The sequence below is a fragment of the Uloborus diversus genome, chromosome 2 (assembly GCF_026930045.1).
Source record: "Uloborus diversus isolate 005 chromosome 2, Udiv.v.3.1, whole genome shotgun sequence".
In the NCBI taxonomy this organism is placed as follows: Eukaryota; Metazoa; Arthropoda; class Arachnida; order Araneae; family Uloboridae; genus Uloborus; species Uloborus diversus.
The window spans coordinates 43,861,802-43,880,041 of record NC_072732.1 but is presented as its reverse complement, the minus strand read 5'-3'; the positions used below and the strand labels follow the sequence as shown (position 1 = coordinate 43,880,041).

Here is an 18,240-nt window from a genome sequence, read left to right as displayed (position 1 = left end):
TATGTCTTATTTTCTGTTCAGATTTATGTTATTTCTTTTTATCTTGTATCTATTTAAGTTGTTATTTCTGTACCTCAAAGTCAGAAGAACATAAGTCACATTATGGTAATTTTACATGAAAGAGGAAAAAGTTTTTTCTGGTGCACGTAGAGGATGGGACGCGTTTTTTTAATCTGGGAAAAAATTGAAAAGGATTATTTTTTGTGAAAATCATCCACACGGCTCGATGCGGAACCGGCTTCTACATACAGTTCACTAAGCGGAAAATCGCAATTTTCGATTTTACGTCAGTGTGGCTCTGAGGTACAGATTTTATTGTTATAACTAGCAGTACTCGCACGGCGATGCCCGTGCCAAGAATTTAAAAGAAGTCCGTTGAATATAAAAAAATCCACCCCGCCCCCTGTTTTTATGCCAAGTTCGCCGCTTACGGCGGTAGTTTAAATAAATTTGACAGCGGTATTAATTAACCTATATCTATCTTTATCGTATTTTCTAAACCTATTTCCAGTTTCATTTACTGTCATTCACCTTTTTACGCCAAAATTGCCGCTATCTACCTATACGATGTATCTGTAATGTTTTTTATCCGTCTCTATTTATTTACCCCCCCCCCCCTTTCCTAATCTATACAAAGATCATTCAAAAAATTGCGCTTTATTCATTTAACTAAATAGTGCAAAAAAAAGCTATTTCCTTGTTCCCCGTAGTATGCAAAAAAAAAAGAACCCTCACTAATTAAAAAAATGAAGTACGCAAATATGAAAAGGAAAATAGATACAGCGAAACGTCCCGTGCTAAGAATTTAAAGGAAGGCTGTTAAATACCCCCCCCCCCCCCGATGTGAAATGATCATTTTTCTTGAACCAAAATGCGAACACAACAAAAAACCTATTAAAGTATTTTTGGAATTTAAAACTATTCGCCAAACTTTAAATTAGATTTGACTCTTTAGCCAGTGAAACTCTTTGTTCAGCAATTTAAAATGTTTCGCCAAATAAACAAAAAAGAGCACCAAATAGTATCTTTAAAGTGTAAAAGAATTCCTCCATTCTATTATTGTTTATAGATGAAAACTGAATCGGGGCCTCAAATTGGAGAAAACACTTTATTCTTTTTAGTATTTCATGGTTAAAACAATGCTTTTCATAGCAGACGAAATCAAGCTTTAGCATATACGTTAAATATCGTTGCAAGAGAATTAAACTACGCCGGAGTCTTCTTTCTGCGCATGCACGAGATGACTCCCCGGTCATAGCAGACGTAAGTTAGAAGTCATAACGTTAAATTACACCAGATAAACATCTTTTAAAAGTTTCTAAGCATCGCTTAAAACATAATCTCGGCTTTTATAAGAAGGAAACATTTTTATCTTTCCGTCTTACACCGTTTGAGTAATTATTTAAAGAGGTTTCATTAAAAAAGATAATTGCATTTCTTAATGACGAATCGTATACGATTACATTACGCCATAGTCTCTTTTTTGCAACGTTTCTAAGCGTATTAATTCTTTGCTCGAATTGAAGATTATGTATATTTTTTTACCTCCGTAAGAATCCTCTGCGGTTTTATAGTCGATTTGATATTTTAAGCCTTAAGCCACTCGTTTCTGATTTCAAGCCAGAATTCGTTTGTCAGGTCTTCTGCGCATGTGTACTGCGCTGGATGGCGTCTGAAGAATTGATGGATATTTTAAACGATTTTTTTAAAAATTCATTTAAAATTTTCTTGTCCGAAATTCAAAATTTGTTACTCGTCGTGCAGACCCCAGGGGTATGTTTGATTTTTGTACATCACTTAAGAAATTTTTTCATCCGTATCGCAAAGATGACGTCATAGCAGAAACTCAAATTAAGGTTAGCCTTGAAATGTGGCTTAAATAGAATCTCTTATATCTCTTGTTCTAATTAATTGAGAGAAACGGAACAAACACCATCTTGTTCGGAAAAGAAAGTTCTTTCCAACGACATGCAATGTTAGAGGGTGGGGAGGATTTCTTACCCCCTAATTACGCGAAAAACCCGAAAACAAAAACGTGAAATCTGAGCTTAATTAGTTACTTATGAAAAAACTAATTAGAAATTTATAATTCAGGCTTCGAGGTGCAGACCCCCGGGGTACGTTCGAATTTTGTGCCAAGTTTCAGGGCTGTAGGTGCTATGGGGTCTTCTGGCCATCGGGTACAAACAAAGAAACAAACACCGTCACCTTTGTATATATAGATTAAATATTAGTTTCGTTCTGACGATAAAAAATCATGATAATTTTACATTACGCAAATGGCAACATTGTTTGGATATTGTTCGAAAAAGTTTATGACCCCCCCCCTAGCTCCATGCACATTATTTGTAACGGCAAAATTTAACTTATTAATTTTTTGATTTGAAATTTGGAAGAAAGGTGGAGCTAATAGATTTTTTTATGTGGGAATTGCTTAATAGTTCTGTAATTTATTTCTTGACTAGTTATAAGAAAATCCCCCTAAATTTCAATCTTATTTTCTTTTTATAGTTACAAAACTCTTTCATGCCGTTGTTACGAAGCAGAAATTCTTGGAGGAACTTGCGTTCCGTTAATTTTTTCTATTACATACGTGATATCTATGGAAACCACAAAAAATCCACAATCGAAATATTTGCCAAGGAAAAGCAAATAATCTGTCCTTGAATCAGTCAGGATTGCAGTAGTTACGTCATCACCTAGAATTGCATTCACGATAATCCTGGCAAAAACATTTAATAGAATGTCTGTATTTTTCTTTTAATTTTTGGGCGGAAATGGATAAAATAGCCAATTGTAATTTTGCACCAAGGGATCGAAAAGAAATATCTTGATCACACATAATTTAGCATTAGTAATGTGATAACCTAACAAGAAGATAAAGTCGAAATTGTTGGTTGAATGCAAGGTCGGGTCAAAAGACATTTTTAAAATTTTTCATCAGCAGTTTACACACTTTAGTTTATTGATATCGTTTCTAATCGCTGGAGTAATTAATTGGTGTTTTATGCGCGACAAATATTCCTTTTGCTTGAAAATTTTTTTCACTAATTTACTCTTAACTAAAATGTTACGCAGTTCGCTTTCGTTTCGAATTTTCAAATTTCTTTTAAATAACTTTACTTACACAGTTTGTTTTCGATCTCAGTTATATTTCCGTTCAACTTTGTGTGATAAATTTTATTATATGCAATAAAACTACTTTGTTTTTATCTTAGTTTCGGCAATGTTATTAAAATCTAATATTATTGTAGATAGTTGGTGAAAATATATTTGAACATTTTTGCTAATTACTTATACGTCACAAAAAAAAAAAAAAAAAAAAAAAACACAGGTCATAGTTTAATTAGAAAAGAAGTAATGGTTCAATTTATATTCTGCTCTGTATTTACATCTTAAATTTTAACAACAATATTCCCATTAAATTCTAATCTCACTTTCTTTTCAATTACCGATTTTCAAGAAGAAAAGTTTTCAGCTAAGGTATATTTCCCCTGACATTTTCACCACAATTGCCTTTTAGGAACACGATTTGTTTTTTTCTTCTAAACCCTTACAAACTTTACTCCTATGCTATTTTTCTCAATTCCCAGGAGAAATTATTGTTTCACGCTGGGTGGAGTACCGTTGCAGGAGCGGAAAAAATACACATTTCTCTCTGCTTTAATTTCCTGAGTAACCCGAGACTTTACGTAGGGAGCCGATATTTATTATTTTTTTGGATATCACACTTCTTTTTCTGCTTTGAGGTCTTTATCTTAAGAGAGGAAACATATAATGAGGTTGTGGTTACCTTTAATAACGTAATGTTTCTTAGATTTTTATTCGATAAAGTTTGAAAATTATTTTTTTTTCATCTAATATTTAATTAAGATATATTTGTTGTAATATACTTAAAAAATGAGGTGTTTTATAAAGAATATTCTGGAAGGCGAAATGTTTTTTATTGCTACATTTTGTAAAATGTGCTCTCTCTAAATATTATTTTAAATAATAGAATTTTTAAAAAAAAATACTAAGCACTTTTTATAATGCACTCAAAAGGACAAAATAACTTTTCTGAGTCAGAAAGGACATTTTAAGTATTCCTGTAGTTTTCAATTATTCCAAGAAAATGACCCCGCAAATGAAGCAAAGTGCGGTTCAAGTCATGTAGAGAATTTCTTATCATTATCTAGCTTTCATAAACTTCAGTTTTGAAACATGCATATTTTTCTTGGAAAGTTCGGTTTGAAATGACTTGAGTCGCATTTTCATTCGTTTGCGGGGTGATTTCCTTGGAATAATTGAAAACTACAGGAATACTTAAAAAGTCCTTTCTAACTCAGAAAAGTTATTTTGTCTTTTTGAGTGCATTATAAAAAGTGCTTAGTATTTTTTTTTTAATTCTGTTATTTTATTCTTTTTAATGGTAAATGTTTTTCAGAAATAGAATGATGTTACCATTACGAAACTTCACCTTATTTTTTCACGTAAATGCTCTGTACGAAAGGGAAATAAACCAATATACGTGCCTAAAACTTTAAGCAGTTGGCACTAAAAATGAATCTTTGTTCTTCTCTAGGATTCATTTGTGTGCTAATTTAATTGAAACCATTTGAATATTAAAGGTTTCCCAAACTAATTTATGTTTCAAAACATACAAGTTACTTGTGGTAAAGATCCTAATATGTCTCCTTATTTAGCCCCATTATCTATTATTTTCATTGATGAGAGCATCTCATTCAAAATTTTCATTATGATTACTATTAACATTACTGTAGCAAAGCAACAAAATTTGTAACAATGGGTTTTATATTCAAACATTCAATGTTGAAATTACATGAAACTTGATGTTTTTCATCCTAACCGAAATAATAATTTTATTTTAGAATTTTAATTTTTCTGCATTAAGTTGTACTTTAAGATTAAGCAAATCATTTAGTGAAATTCCGAAATCTCAATTTTAATGTAGTTGCTGAGATATAAGAAAAACCAGACCTCAGATTTCTCCGTGACAATCAGGCCAAGTATGATAAAAGTGCTTAAAATATATTTTTTTTTGTGACTTTATTCGATCAAGTTTGGAAAAAATTACTTTTTTTTCACATGATATTTAACTGAGATATATTTCTTATTATACACTTGCAAAATTACGTACTTGATAAGGAATATACTGCTAGGCAAAATACTTTTTTACTGTTACATTTTGTAAGATATGCTGTTCAAATATTAATAAAAACTAGTATGTTGTTGCCATCACGAAACTGTATATCTATTATTTTTATGTGTATCTTAATATATAAAAATCTTCTGTGCGGACGTTTGTCACCATAAGGCTTTTAAACGGCTGGACCGATTTTGATCAAATTTGTTGTGTGTAATTAAGTTGTGGCAAGCATGGTTTTGAAGCGCGATGGATGGAATCGGAAACGTTTTCGTTCATTAATTAATTAATTTAAACATTGGATGGTTATATCTCCCAAATGATTAATATTTATTTTAACCTATTGTTGAGCGAGAACTGAAATAAATATTTAACCCGTTGCCAAAGGACAATACAAAAGCCAGCTCTGCTTTTTGTAATGAAATTTCCTACTGTGATATGTCAATTGAGAATAGATAAAACGTAGAGAGAGAGAGAGAAGCCTTCATTTCTCTCTTGAAAGCAACGATTTTAGGCCCCGTGATATATTTTAAAGTCAAGTACTGGAAGGTTCGTGCAAAACGTGTATTTTGTCGTCGTAGTTGAACTATGTACTAGACGTTAAATCCCGGTTATTACAAATTTGCCATTTCAACTGCGCTTGCGCACGGACTTAGCTTTTTGGGCTTTCTGTTTTAAGATTTCGTGTTTCTTGTTTATATTTAGGCTGTGCTAGAGTCCCAACAAATTAATGAATGCAATTAGAATATTTTCACAACGATTTCGGGATACATTATATGAAACTACGGATATGAATAACTGATAATCTTTATAAAGAAAAGAGAAAAATGACACTTCAATATTTATAGGTTTGGAAATATTTATTTAATGCAAACGTAAAACACGTTATGTACTTCAAAAATGATCGGAATATTACAAATATCCGTCTTTTGCGGATATTTTACGTTAGGCGTAAACAGCTCAGTATTATACATTTGTATTTAGGTTGAGGGTTCGGCTTAGTATTGGAACTGATGCTGCAAATCGATACGCTCTTCTGAGGTTAAAAATTTGGCCCTGAAAAGGGCCTTTGTTTGATAGAAAAATCAGACTCCGAATCCATTAATAATTAAGACGCAAAACTCAATCTTTACCGAGGCGTAAAAACTAAATCAAAGAAAGCTTTGTAATTTCGAATTTTTATCTGTTCTCATCTCATATTAACAAATTTAAATGTTTTTCATTAGTTTGAGCAAGAGTTTTGAAATCAGCTAAGTCCGCAAGCAAGCGCAGTTGAAATGGCAAATTTATGATAACCGGGATTTAACGTCGAGTGAACTATGTTACCGGATCGGTGCTTTAGGTTTCCCTAACCAAATGATCAGAAAGTATCGAACCTAGCAACATTTGTTTCTCGGCTCAAATCCATCTGAGTTTTGGCACTAATGTCAAGAAGACTTTAAGGATTACCTAACTAATCAGTACATTATTAAAGGAAAAGATGATGGAATTTAAAGACGAAACCAATTTTATTTTCACCCAGATAAATTACAACAGGGTAGTTCTGTACACAAAAAGATCAGTGCAGTGGAAAGAACAAATTAGGCCATATATGAAGTTTAAAAGTTTTTCGTTCAAAAGATCGGACCGCTAATCGGTCGGAGTTGGCTTTGCTCAATTTTCGGCTGGATTACAGTAACATGGTGGCTTGGCAACTTTGGCTGTAAACAATAGATTTTCGAGATCATTTGTTTACATTTTAAAGCTACTGTTAATGTAACTTATTGTATTTTTTGTTTATACGAAATATTGTTATACGAAATATTGTTGCGAAATATTTCAAATTGTAAAGAATTGTTTTTCGTTTTTAAAGAGTTTTTAGTCATTTTAGTTGAAGAATGTGTTTATTTTGAAGGATGAGTGATTTTCGTTTATTCAGAGAGTTGTTTTTACCTTTAAAATTTTTCTAAATGATATTCTTTCGATTGTTTTATTCTTTTTCATATGGGGGATGTTGCAGCGGGATTTCCCGTTTGTTCTAGATGGGTAGTCAGATTTTTAGGGAAGATTTCGATTATTGGGAATCTGGCGATCTTTCTATTGGCGTCAATTTTCTTGGCTTCAGTGCCTGCGCGAAAGGTATTTTTCGTTGCAAATCTAAACAAAGAGAACCGAAACATCTATTCTCATAGGGTTACTATAAATCAGCGGGGTTAGCAAAATAGAATTATTTACGCCAAAAATGAGACGATCGCGCCAGATTCCCAATTATCGAAATATCCACGATTTTTACACTTAATATCTGAGGACGCTTTTTATCCTTTGAGTATGGCTCAAGGAACAAACCATCAAATACGGAAGAAAAAATAAGTTAATAAATCAACTGCTCAGTGGGCATTAGATAAATCAAGTTGTAATAAATATACGCATTCTGACACCAAAGAAGCTTAAAACATTTTTTTTAACTTTTTTTTTTCAACAGAACGGTTTAAACACTTGATAGTTTATTGAATTTTTTTAACTTTTCAATTTACAAAGTTTGAACAGAACAACGTCTGTCGGGTCCTCTAGTATATACTAAATTAGTTCTAATATAGCTATATATGGCGTTTATGCCATTAGTTTTCGCTAGTAGTTCTTGAAACTTTTAACTTGTACGTTGACTTTGCCTGTGATGCATCATTTAACGTTATGTGAATGGGATTGGCAAGAAATTTAAGCAATACATACTACATGCAGACACACAGATTGACATTTTCCAAAAATGCTCGAAATGAGCTCAACACACATCAAAACTTATAAATCCGTCAAAATTCGAAATTCAAAAATTTTCACGAAAAAAGTAAAAGGACGAAATTTATTAGAAAATAACCGAATAATCTACATTTGTTGAGCTTTTTTTTCTATACATAAAAAAATGTTTGTTGTATTTTCCAATCGCCGCTAATGTTACATTATCTGAAAACATTTCTTGCTGTGAAATATCAACTTTTTTTTATCACGTTAGTCAAGTTACCAATAGAAAACGCTTTAAATAATGCGCGGAGCTAAACGGTAGCACGTACGTGAGTAAATAAGGATAGCATGATCTACGATCGAGCCTCAGTAGTTGAGAAATGTCTTAGTACACTTGAACCCTCGCTCTGGATGAACTTTTCTTTCTTTGGGCTGTAAATTCTTGCTTGTAAATCTGTATTGATATTACCATATGTAACGGAGCTGAAATGCTGGTACTTTTTTTTTGTCCATGCATAGTAGTGTGCTGTATTATTCACAGTACTAGGAGAAACAGCCCCTTGTGAACTTTACAGGAAAAGTTGCTCGAAACCGCGGTGTAGAAATGTTTGCTGTAAAATCCTTTTGTTTCTTCTTTGCAATGAAGGAGGTATTCAGTAATGAGTTTTCTTTGATTAAATCATCAAATATTGAGTTGTTTTGCAAAAGTAAAGTGTTAGTTGCTGAAGGAAATAGTCATTTTTTTTTTGCGTTAAATGATCTAGCATTGAAATCTATACTAATATTATAAAGAGAGAGGGCTGATTTTTGTGTGTTTATATGTTTGAGGTAATCTCCGGAACCACTGCACCTATTTGAAAAATTCCTTCACTATATGAAAGGTGTTTTCTTACTGAGTAACATAGGCTATAATTCGAAAAAAATCCGATAAATAGTTCTTTTTTTATTCCTATTTAGTCTAGAATTTCACGTAAATTGCCTATTATTGGCTATTAAAGGGATGAAAAATTACTTGCACATATTAATATAACATATCGTTGAAAAGGGTAGAATTTTCCGCGTTCTAAGCAATTTGTTTCAATGCTCTAACTTCATTACGACGGGAGTAATTTGCGTTTTTAGCTCGAACTTTTTTAGGCTTAGCTAAAATTTAGGCACTACTTTCTTCATTAAATCTATCAATAAAAAGTGACGGAATTGTCCCACAGTTTTCTTTTTGACACCATTGGAAAAAGTCACATTTTTTACTTCAGATCTCTCTCGGAGAAATTAAATTTTTAGCACGGGCATCGCTGTGCGGGTACTGCTAGTGCTTCATAAAGAAATTGTTAGTTGTTGAAGAGGATGATCAATGAATATATTTTATCGTGTCAAGTAACCAAACATAGAGATGTCTTGTACAGAAATTGTAAATTGCTCATTGAGTTATAGAGTAAAATTTTCTTTTGCCCACTAATTAAATGTTGAGATGTTTTGTAAGAAAAGTTCTGACCGATAAAGGGAACAGAGATTAAAGATTTTCTCCATGTTAAACATTGATATGTTTCGTAAGGAAATTATTAGCTGTTGAAGAGGATGATCAATTAATATATATATTCTATTGATAAATAGTCAAATATTGAAATGTTTTGAAAAGGAATTGTCATTCTGAAAAAAATATTTTGACATTTTCTTGTTTTGTAAGAGGTATTATTTCAAGATCAAACAAAATTAATCTCATTTATTTTATTTATTTATGTTTTTCATGAAACGTTTATGGCAGGTTAAGTATGAAGTTTAACACAGCAATTAAAAAACGTATTTCTTTTCTGTATTAAAACACTAATTTTCGCTTCTCACGACGAAGTTTTTCAAATGCATTGCACAAATACCGAAATCATCATCAAATTAGACATCGTTTAAGGACATGTCCTCTTTATGAATTAAAATATTCAGATCTTCAATTAAATTCCTTTCGAAAGGGGAAAAATATCTCTTATTTTTATTCATTTTTTTTCTGAAGTAATTGAAAGAGCATTAAAATGATGCGTGCTTAGTTTATTTTCCCGGACTTGATGCACTTATCTTCTCTTTCACTGAATTCCTACCAAATGAAAAAAATTGGAGAACAAGGTTCTTCTAATTACACTCTTGACTGGATTTGGATGCTTTCTATTTTTTATTCTAAGGTAATTATAGTTTAGTTAAAGAGGAATTTGTTCATTTGTTTAGTTTTAATTCCTCACAGTTTTCTGAGATTAATTATCACTGTATTAAAAGCAGTACCAGGAAAAATTCGTATTCTCGGAAATAGTTCTTGTTTGCTGCAAAGAAGTTTTTGAATCGTTTTACACAACGTGAACACAAGAAAACTTAAAACTCCAGAGCTCTGTAAGAAAATATTTGATCATCAGAAGAAAATTTAAAAAAAAGGCGGAATTCTTCACCTTCTTATTGCACTTTTTTGTGTACGAAGAAGTTCAGAACGTTTTGGACAGTTTCAATTAACGATAAAATGCTATTATAGGAATTTTTCAATTCTCGTAACTTTTCCAATTGCTATTATTATTCAGATTACCATATGTAAAATATAATGAAGTTGTTTCATTTCCAAATGATTAAACGCAGTGACTAATATCATTTTATATTTTAATTACCATTTTCATCTTTATAAATCTTTTTGTCTTGCAAAATTTGAATAGCGGTTTACATTTACTCTTTCTCATGTTCTAGTAGACTATATTTTTAAGAAAAAAAAAACAGACTTTAAGAATTGAAATCTAATAATATTATAATAAAACATTTTTGCTGTATGTTTGTAGAAATAACGTTTAAATAAATAATCAATGTTGAATCTAAAATATTGAGAAAATGATAATGCTGCACTAATGTCAAATGGCGAACTAAATAATTCTCTCATAAAAATGATCCGAAATTGGCGTAAATTTAAAGCCCAATATTTAAAGCAAGATTTAAATATTATATGACATACTTTACAAACGCGAATCCTATTATCTCCCCATTCGCCCTAAATGAATATTAAGGGAATTTTAAAGAATATTTCCTTCACAGACACTCAGTGTCATAAGCTGAAATGTAAGGCAGAAAAAGTCCTAAGAAACTTAACATTTACATTCCCGGTATTAGTCGACTAGGACGGTTTTTGAGTAAGTAGCTAAGATGGAACATGTTGGACGCACAGTAAAGACGTAATGATTCTTTTCTTAAGCCCTCCGAACGTTCTCGGCTAACATAAGAATGACTTTTTTCAGGATCAACGTGCCATCATCAAGTTCAGAAAAATAGCTGAACGAACAACTTTTTAAGGAAAATGGGCAGCAGTTCTACTACTTTTCACTCGCATAGTCCCTCGAACTACCCATATGAAAATGCTTCTTACTCTGAAGACAAGCCTGAAGAGAAAGAGCTTTTAAGTCAAAAAAGTGGTTAATAAGACGTTGATGAAGTCATTCAATATTATTATTAGTCCGGAGGAGAGAAAGAAGTGTTGCAGTAAGTGCGTGCCATCAAATGCTCTACATGTTATCGAAGTATGTGGGTTTAATAAAATTTCGTGATTGAAAGTCGTACTTCAAGGAAAACGTATGCTAGCAACATTCTGTTGTAACTTTAAAAACATAGAACAACAGTCATTCCCACATATTTAATATCATTTTACTTGTGATAATAATAATATTAAGGATAATAGCAAACAAAGTAATAAAAATTATAACAACATCAATAATATCAACAATAATAATAACAATAATATCAGTTACTGAAAGGCGTAGTTTTCTATCGTTGGCTAATCGGAAAACCAATTGTTAGTGGCTCAGATATAAGATTGTCTTATCAGTAGCACCAATAGACTCAAGAATTTGCAGAAATCATGAATGCAATCTAAAATTTCCTCTTAACCGGAATAAAATAAATGGTTGAAGCCTTATTTTTCTAATATTATATGATGAGTCTCTACAGCAGTTTAAATCTAATAAAATTCCACGCAAGAATACTCTTTTGAATAAATATTTCAACTAGGTACGCTACTTATTCACTGCTAGAGGTATGAAACATAGACTGGCCACGCAAAAAGATTACTATTTTATGAGCTGGAACATAAATGAATTGGGAAGAAAATTAGCAGTAAAGTAGTTATTTCTTCTACTTGCTCTTCCAAAACACTTTTCCTGTAGCAGCTTCTAATGAAACCTTAATTACAGTACGTGAACTGACTTTTAAGTCCTATTCAACTAGCGTACTGTTAAAATTAATACGAACTTCTTTTTTTACACACCATTTTTCCAAAATTTGTTTTGAATATAAAAGGGTATATTTAAGAATGATATACATTCTTATTGATTGATCCAAAGAAAATCGAAAGAGAAATATATGGTCGCTGTTAGCAAATCGATGTTCACAAGGGAGATTAAGCTTGTTATTTTTGGACGAAGTTATTTTGTTACTTATTTGAGAACATTATTAACATCGTGGATTTCTTTTATTTTGCTTAAAATTTCTCAAAATTTGATGGCCATTGTATTGAGAAAATTTAACTAGTTCATTGGTTAATAAATGCAGTTTAAAAAATGAGGTAGTGAAAAGCAAAGGAATGTAAGTAGTTTTTTTTTTGAAGTTTTGAGTAAAACGCGTTTACACATAACATTCTAGGTAGGCTTTCACTGATTTTTCTTTCTAAATCATGCTGTATAGCAGCAACTACCAGGTACTACTAGTACCATCTCTTGCCCCAAGACAGAGGAGAGGTTCACCTACCACGTGTACTGGTTATCTCCAAATTTTCCCACTTACATCCCTTTGCTTCTCACGGACTCAAATGTGAACTAAAGAGTGTCAGGTAACAAAATCGTTCTTAATGTACGGTAATGTAAATATTTTCAAATCAAAAGAAGTTTCTAATGGAGATAATTTATATCTAACGCTGTAAAGCACAGATGTACAATGACATCTGTGCCGTCGGAAACTAATAATCTAATTTTCAGCAGAAGTTATATTAAATTCCGCTTTTATTTCAATTACCCTGTGTGTGAGCCCTTTCTTTTTTCATTATTTGATTTATAAGTTTTGCTATGTTACTCAACGGTAGAAAAAAAATTATATATATAGGATCAGTTCGTACATAGTAATAAAAATATTTTTTTAGTTTTGAAAAAAAAAAAGTTATAGTTACCCTATTCCGCTGCAGAGCCTTGTAAGCATGAATAGACCATACGTAGGCATGAACGCAGTAGCTACAGCAAATACCGCATTTGTGGTAAGCGCTGATACAAGGGTCCTCCTTCTACCTAACTTATCGCCGAGAGTTCCCCACACCAAACCTCCAATCATCATGCCGAAAAAAGATATCGCCGCTAAGGGGAGAAACATCAGGTTACTTCATTTATGAAACACTAGCAAAAATACCCGGCATTGCCTGGGTCAGTAATAATTGTAAGAAACAATCGTTACTTCCATTCGTTTTTTTTATAACTGAAAGAACTCAAAACACACCGTTTTGACGTGATTAAAAATCAAGCTTTTTCCTTACCCATGAAAGTAAAATAGCAATAAGTATGAATAACGAAATATTATTTATTTAGAAACGGAATCACAACATTTAAGCATAAAAAATTTGAAGAATTTCAAAAATATGAGCTAACAAAAAAATACCGTATCCCAAAAAATACCGTGCGCTTTAATTATTTAATTAAATAGTACTAGTACACACATGCAAAAAAAAAAAAAAAAAAAAAAAAAGCTTTCTACTTTGTTTCTCAAAGTGTGCAAAAAGTAAAGTTTCCAAATGTTTAAATGACTTTAAATTCATGTTTCCTTCCGGAGAAGCCTTGATTCAAAATTTTCATTATGATAACTATTAATATTGCTGTTGTAAGTCAACGCATTTTTGTAACAATGGGTTTTATATTTAATCATTCAATGTGGAAATTACATGAACTTAACTGTTTTGTATCATAACTTTTTTAAACTAAGTTTTTTAGAAATAAATTATAGCCTATGTTGCTTCCAGATAATGTAGATATCTGTGGTGAAAAAATGGTTAAAATCGATCCAATAGTTTTGAAGTTTACCCCAGACATCCTTACAAACAGAAGTAGCCATTTATATACATAGATTATATTACATTACTACATATTATGTATACATTATTTTACTACATTTTGCCTAACGATAAAAACATGGCCAACGCTCATTAATGTTGGCGGTGGTTTTCAGAGAAATACGGCATTCCTCTTAAAGGATGGGGAATTCTTCATTTGGATACTAGGATACTGCTATTTCACCACCAACGCTCATACTCTTCAGACGATTCAAACCTCTGTCAAACTGCCATATTGCCACTCGAAGCCTTCATGCAACTAATAAGAAGACTTCAATATGCGGTTCAGGTGTCTGATTTAGAGTTTAACAGTTTGGTGAATACAGGCGTAAGTATTAAAATCACAGCTACAGAAAAGAGTAAGGTCTGGTTGGGTAAATGGCCAGTAGGTAAAGTGGTTACCGCATCAAATAAAATGATATCTCGTTGAAAACAAAAAAAAAAAGATTGAAAGATGTATTGAATGCTGGAATGCAAATGCTTGTTTTTGTACATAAAATGGCTAAAAATTCTGCACAATAACATTTTTTTTTTCATTCTTTATGTTTCGTTAAGTAAACTTTCATAAATTCCATTTTAAGAACAGAATTTGATAAAATTGTTGTTGTTTTTCAAAATCAAAAAAAAAAAAAAAAAAAAAGTATGAATCAATACTACGAAATAACAAAGAATTTCCAATTTTTTTTTCTTAATATTAACAGGAAAGTATGAAACATTTGCTTACCAAGCCATCCTTTTCTGTAATCATCCATACAAAGTTCTTTTTCTGCACTTGGCAACACATATGCAATAACAAACACTTCAATAGAATCTGCTGCCAAACCTAATCCCAGGACGCAGAAAAGAAAGCACTGGAAGAGACCGAAACCGCCCTGAAAAATAAGATTGTTTGTTCTCTTTAAATTGGAGAAAGTCACAAATATACTTAAAAGCAATTCAGAGATATAATGCCAAAAAGTATCTCCACTTGGTTCATGGCTCTTAAAGCCAATAAAATGAAATTCTGGCAATTGCAAAGAAGCTTTTGGGATTGTGTCAACTTTCTATTGATACGATAGATTTTCTCCTTTTCTCTCTCGAAATGGAAAATGTGATTACTCTTGACATTCCAACTATTAATCAGTATATTATTATTGAACAGCAGCAATATTCGATCATTCGTAACTTATTTGTCTTGCTTCAGCTTTAAAAACGTTTCATTTAAGAAATAATTTTAAAACAATGACAGTAAAGTGCACCCAGTTCTCATCCCTTTCTTCATTTCACTTCTTATCAAGTCATTTTCTACGTAAACTTCTCCAAAGCGCCTTCTATATGTGATAATAAAGGTAGATTTGTTGCCTTACATTTTTGTGTTTTAAAATAGCAACGCCATTCATAATTTATTTTAAGGTTAAAAAATTACTTTCCACGAAGTGAAATCATTTAAGGTTTTTTTTTTTTTAATGGAACCGATGTAGCTCAGGCACACATATATGAAGAAAATTCAAAGAAATGTTTGATTTTAGCAATACTCTGTTTTTCAAGCTTAAAAAGCAGACATAAGATGAATATTGTACGCATGTAGACCATATTACAAAAACATCTACATCAAATCACCGATTCAGGGCGGTTTAACACATTTTTACTATTGTTACAGGTAAAATTTATATCTAAGGCAATAAATATACAAAACAACTCGTTACGGAACTCGAGACAGCAGTTTAACCCTTGATTGGGATCATGAGGCAGATGTAGTTACAACAGATCAGAAGGCAGTTAACCTGTTTTAGAATATGAGTTACCTTTACGTTGGTAGCTAAATTTCATTAGCACATCAGTTCCCACTTACTGGGGAAACTGAGACAAAAGTGCATTTCGTTTATTTATTTTTTTTTCGCTTGTGTACATTCCTAGTTTTTTCTAGATCGACTTCTATAATACTTATTACAGTGACAAATACTGTATCATTTGAAAGAAACTGATTTCTGTGTTTTTTAATAATAAAAAAATGTAGCTAAACTGCTGTGTCTCACTGTACCCACTACTGTGCAGAAGTAGCGGAAGTACAAGGCAAGTATGTACGAATTTTATGATTTTTCACGAACTCGTTTTCTATCAGTACTCAGTTATAACGTGCAAATATCGCAGTTCCTTCGTGCTCGTTATAAGCAAGTTTAACTGTAATGTAATTAAAAGCATTTTTAAATTCATTTAAGGCACTAGTACATTTGCAACATACAAAACATTACCTGCGCTAGAGCATCTTCGTGAAATTGTGCGTACACTGATACATCTGTATCTACGTAATCCATTTCTCGAATGTTCTCAGATGCTTCACTCCCAGGGCCCAGGAGGCACCCTTCTTCTGTGTAAGAGACTCCCGTTGTCTGTCCATCCTTACTCAGCAGAAGAGATTCACTTTCGGAATCTTCTTTCTTTGGCATGGTTAACTCATAGAAAAGTTTTCAAGTCTGGAAAAGAAATTAAACATTTTAAATATTCTGATTTAGGCTAACATTTGGGGACATTTCGATAATTGTGAATCTGGCGATCTTTCTTCATTGGCGTAAATTTTTGGCTCCAGCGCCTGCGCGAGAGGTATTTTTCTTTACAAATCAAAACAAAGAGATTGAAAACATCTATTCCCATAGGGTTACTATGAATCAGCAGGGTTACCAAAATAAAATTATTTACGCCAAAAATGAGATGATCGCGCCAGATTCCCAATTATCGAAATATCCCCTAACATTTTAACATTTTAAAATTTAATTTAGCACTGGCAGATTCAAAAGTTGAGCAGTCTCTCCAGTCATTCATCGCCTATTGTGTACGTGGATGAATCTTGCAGCAGTAATACTAAACTAATTTAAAATTTTGGTAGTTTTCGGTTACATGTACGTCACTTGGCTTGGCAACTTGTTTACTTTCTGCCTTGCTATCATTGAAAAAATACGTTTGCATCGTAGTCATGTTTACTCATCTGTTACTAATTATACATTTTGACAAAACTTTGATTATATACAACTTGATGTAGGGTAGACAGGGGCACGTTTACGCGGATTTTTTTCAATGAATTTTCTAATTTTTATGTTTCAACTTAGAAAGTTTTAGACATGGCGATTTTATGAAGCAGTTAATGGAGTCAAAATTGGTATATTCAGTTTATGCTCCGTTTGTGTTTTTAACCGTTAAAAAAATTACTTTTGAGTCCAAATCGGTTGCGAAACTTGCCCCGGACACGGGGCGCGCTTATGCATATTTATTTCGACACCTAACGTGGTTCTGTTAGTGTTTTGAACATAATATATTACCATCGTTAAAATAAAGCAAACTTATTACAGACTAAATAGTGTATAAAGTAAAAGCTGAACTGGCATGAAGACAGAATTAAATGATTGTAAGCTATAAGATATGAATCTGTAATTAAATTAAAAAATAAATGGTGATTTTCAAAACTAAAGAGCCCAAAAATATTAAAAAGGTTTGAGGCAGTTCGGAGCGAAAAAAGCGTCAGGGCACGTTTGGAAGTAAGGTACCGTAAGAACGTGCCTTAAGGTTCTCCGACGTCAACACGTAAACTTGCCCCGTCGCCAAGTTTGGATTTATTTTAAACGTGAAAAATAACAATAATAACATTTCAGTTCATGCAAGTACAATTCTCAAAAAAGGATAAAATTTTGCTAATTTTTATGTATTTGTTCTTTTTTAACAAAGTATTATTTATTCACAACAAGCTTCAAAACGTTCAACACAAAACTTACTCAACTGGGTAAAAAAACAGATTATTATTTCTGCATGCTAGACCGAAGCTCAACTGATGCTTAAAAGCATATGCGAACATGTGCTAGAGAGCAGTATCAATCTGTTATGACTGTTAGCTCTCAATTTATAATTCGTTTTGAAAAAAGGGCACTGCGTAAACGTGCTCCATGCGTAAACGTGCCCTGGTCTACCCTATTTATTTAGCTAATTATTTTATATCTTAATGAAGCATTTAAAGTTGATTTCGCAAATTATTTTTAAAAAAAAAACTAAATTTTGAAGAAGTTATCCGTATTTTTTACAGAAAAAAACTGTTCGTAATAAAATACAGGATTTCTCTGTTTTTTTGAATCTGTAACCGGTTATAAGCGTTAACTGTTACCATCGCCTCACCGCGTACTTTGTTTTTCTTCGAAATTTCGCCCGCCTGTTTGGATTTTGGTTCTCGTGCTCGAGTTTTTTGATCTTATATTTATTTAAAGCGAGTAAATCTTAAATCGTTTGCAACTTCCATTTCATTGCATCCTAATCAATATTTTAT

At 32.1% G+C, this 18,240-nt stretch overlaps 1 protein-coding gene across 1 annotated transcript in view; it reads right to left on the bottom strand.

Annotated features, from left to right (window-relative positions):
* LOC129235260 (synaptic vesicle glycoprotein 2B-like) overlaps window positions 1-16,381 on the bottom strand; it is a 51,232-nt gene extending 34,851 nt beyond the window's left edge. Inside the window, exons 1-3 of the mRNA XM_054868973.1 lie at window positions 16,187-16,381; window positions 14,680-14,827; window positions 13,029-13,209 (exon numbers count right to left, since the gene is read on the bottom strand). Of these exons, the coding sequence (XP_054724948.1) occupies window positions 13,029-13,209; window positions 14,680-14,827; window positions 16,187-16,381 (524 nt within the window). The remainder of the gene's footprint in view (window positions 1-13,028; window positions 13,210-14,679; window positions 14,828-16,186) is intronic.
* Between the last annotated feature and the right edge of the window lie 1,859 nt (window positions 16,382-18,240).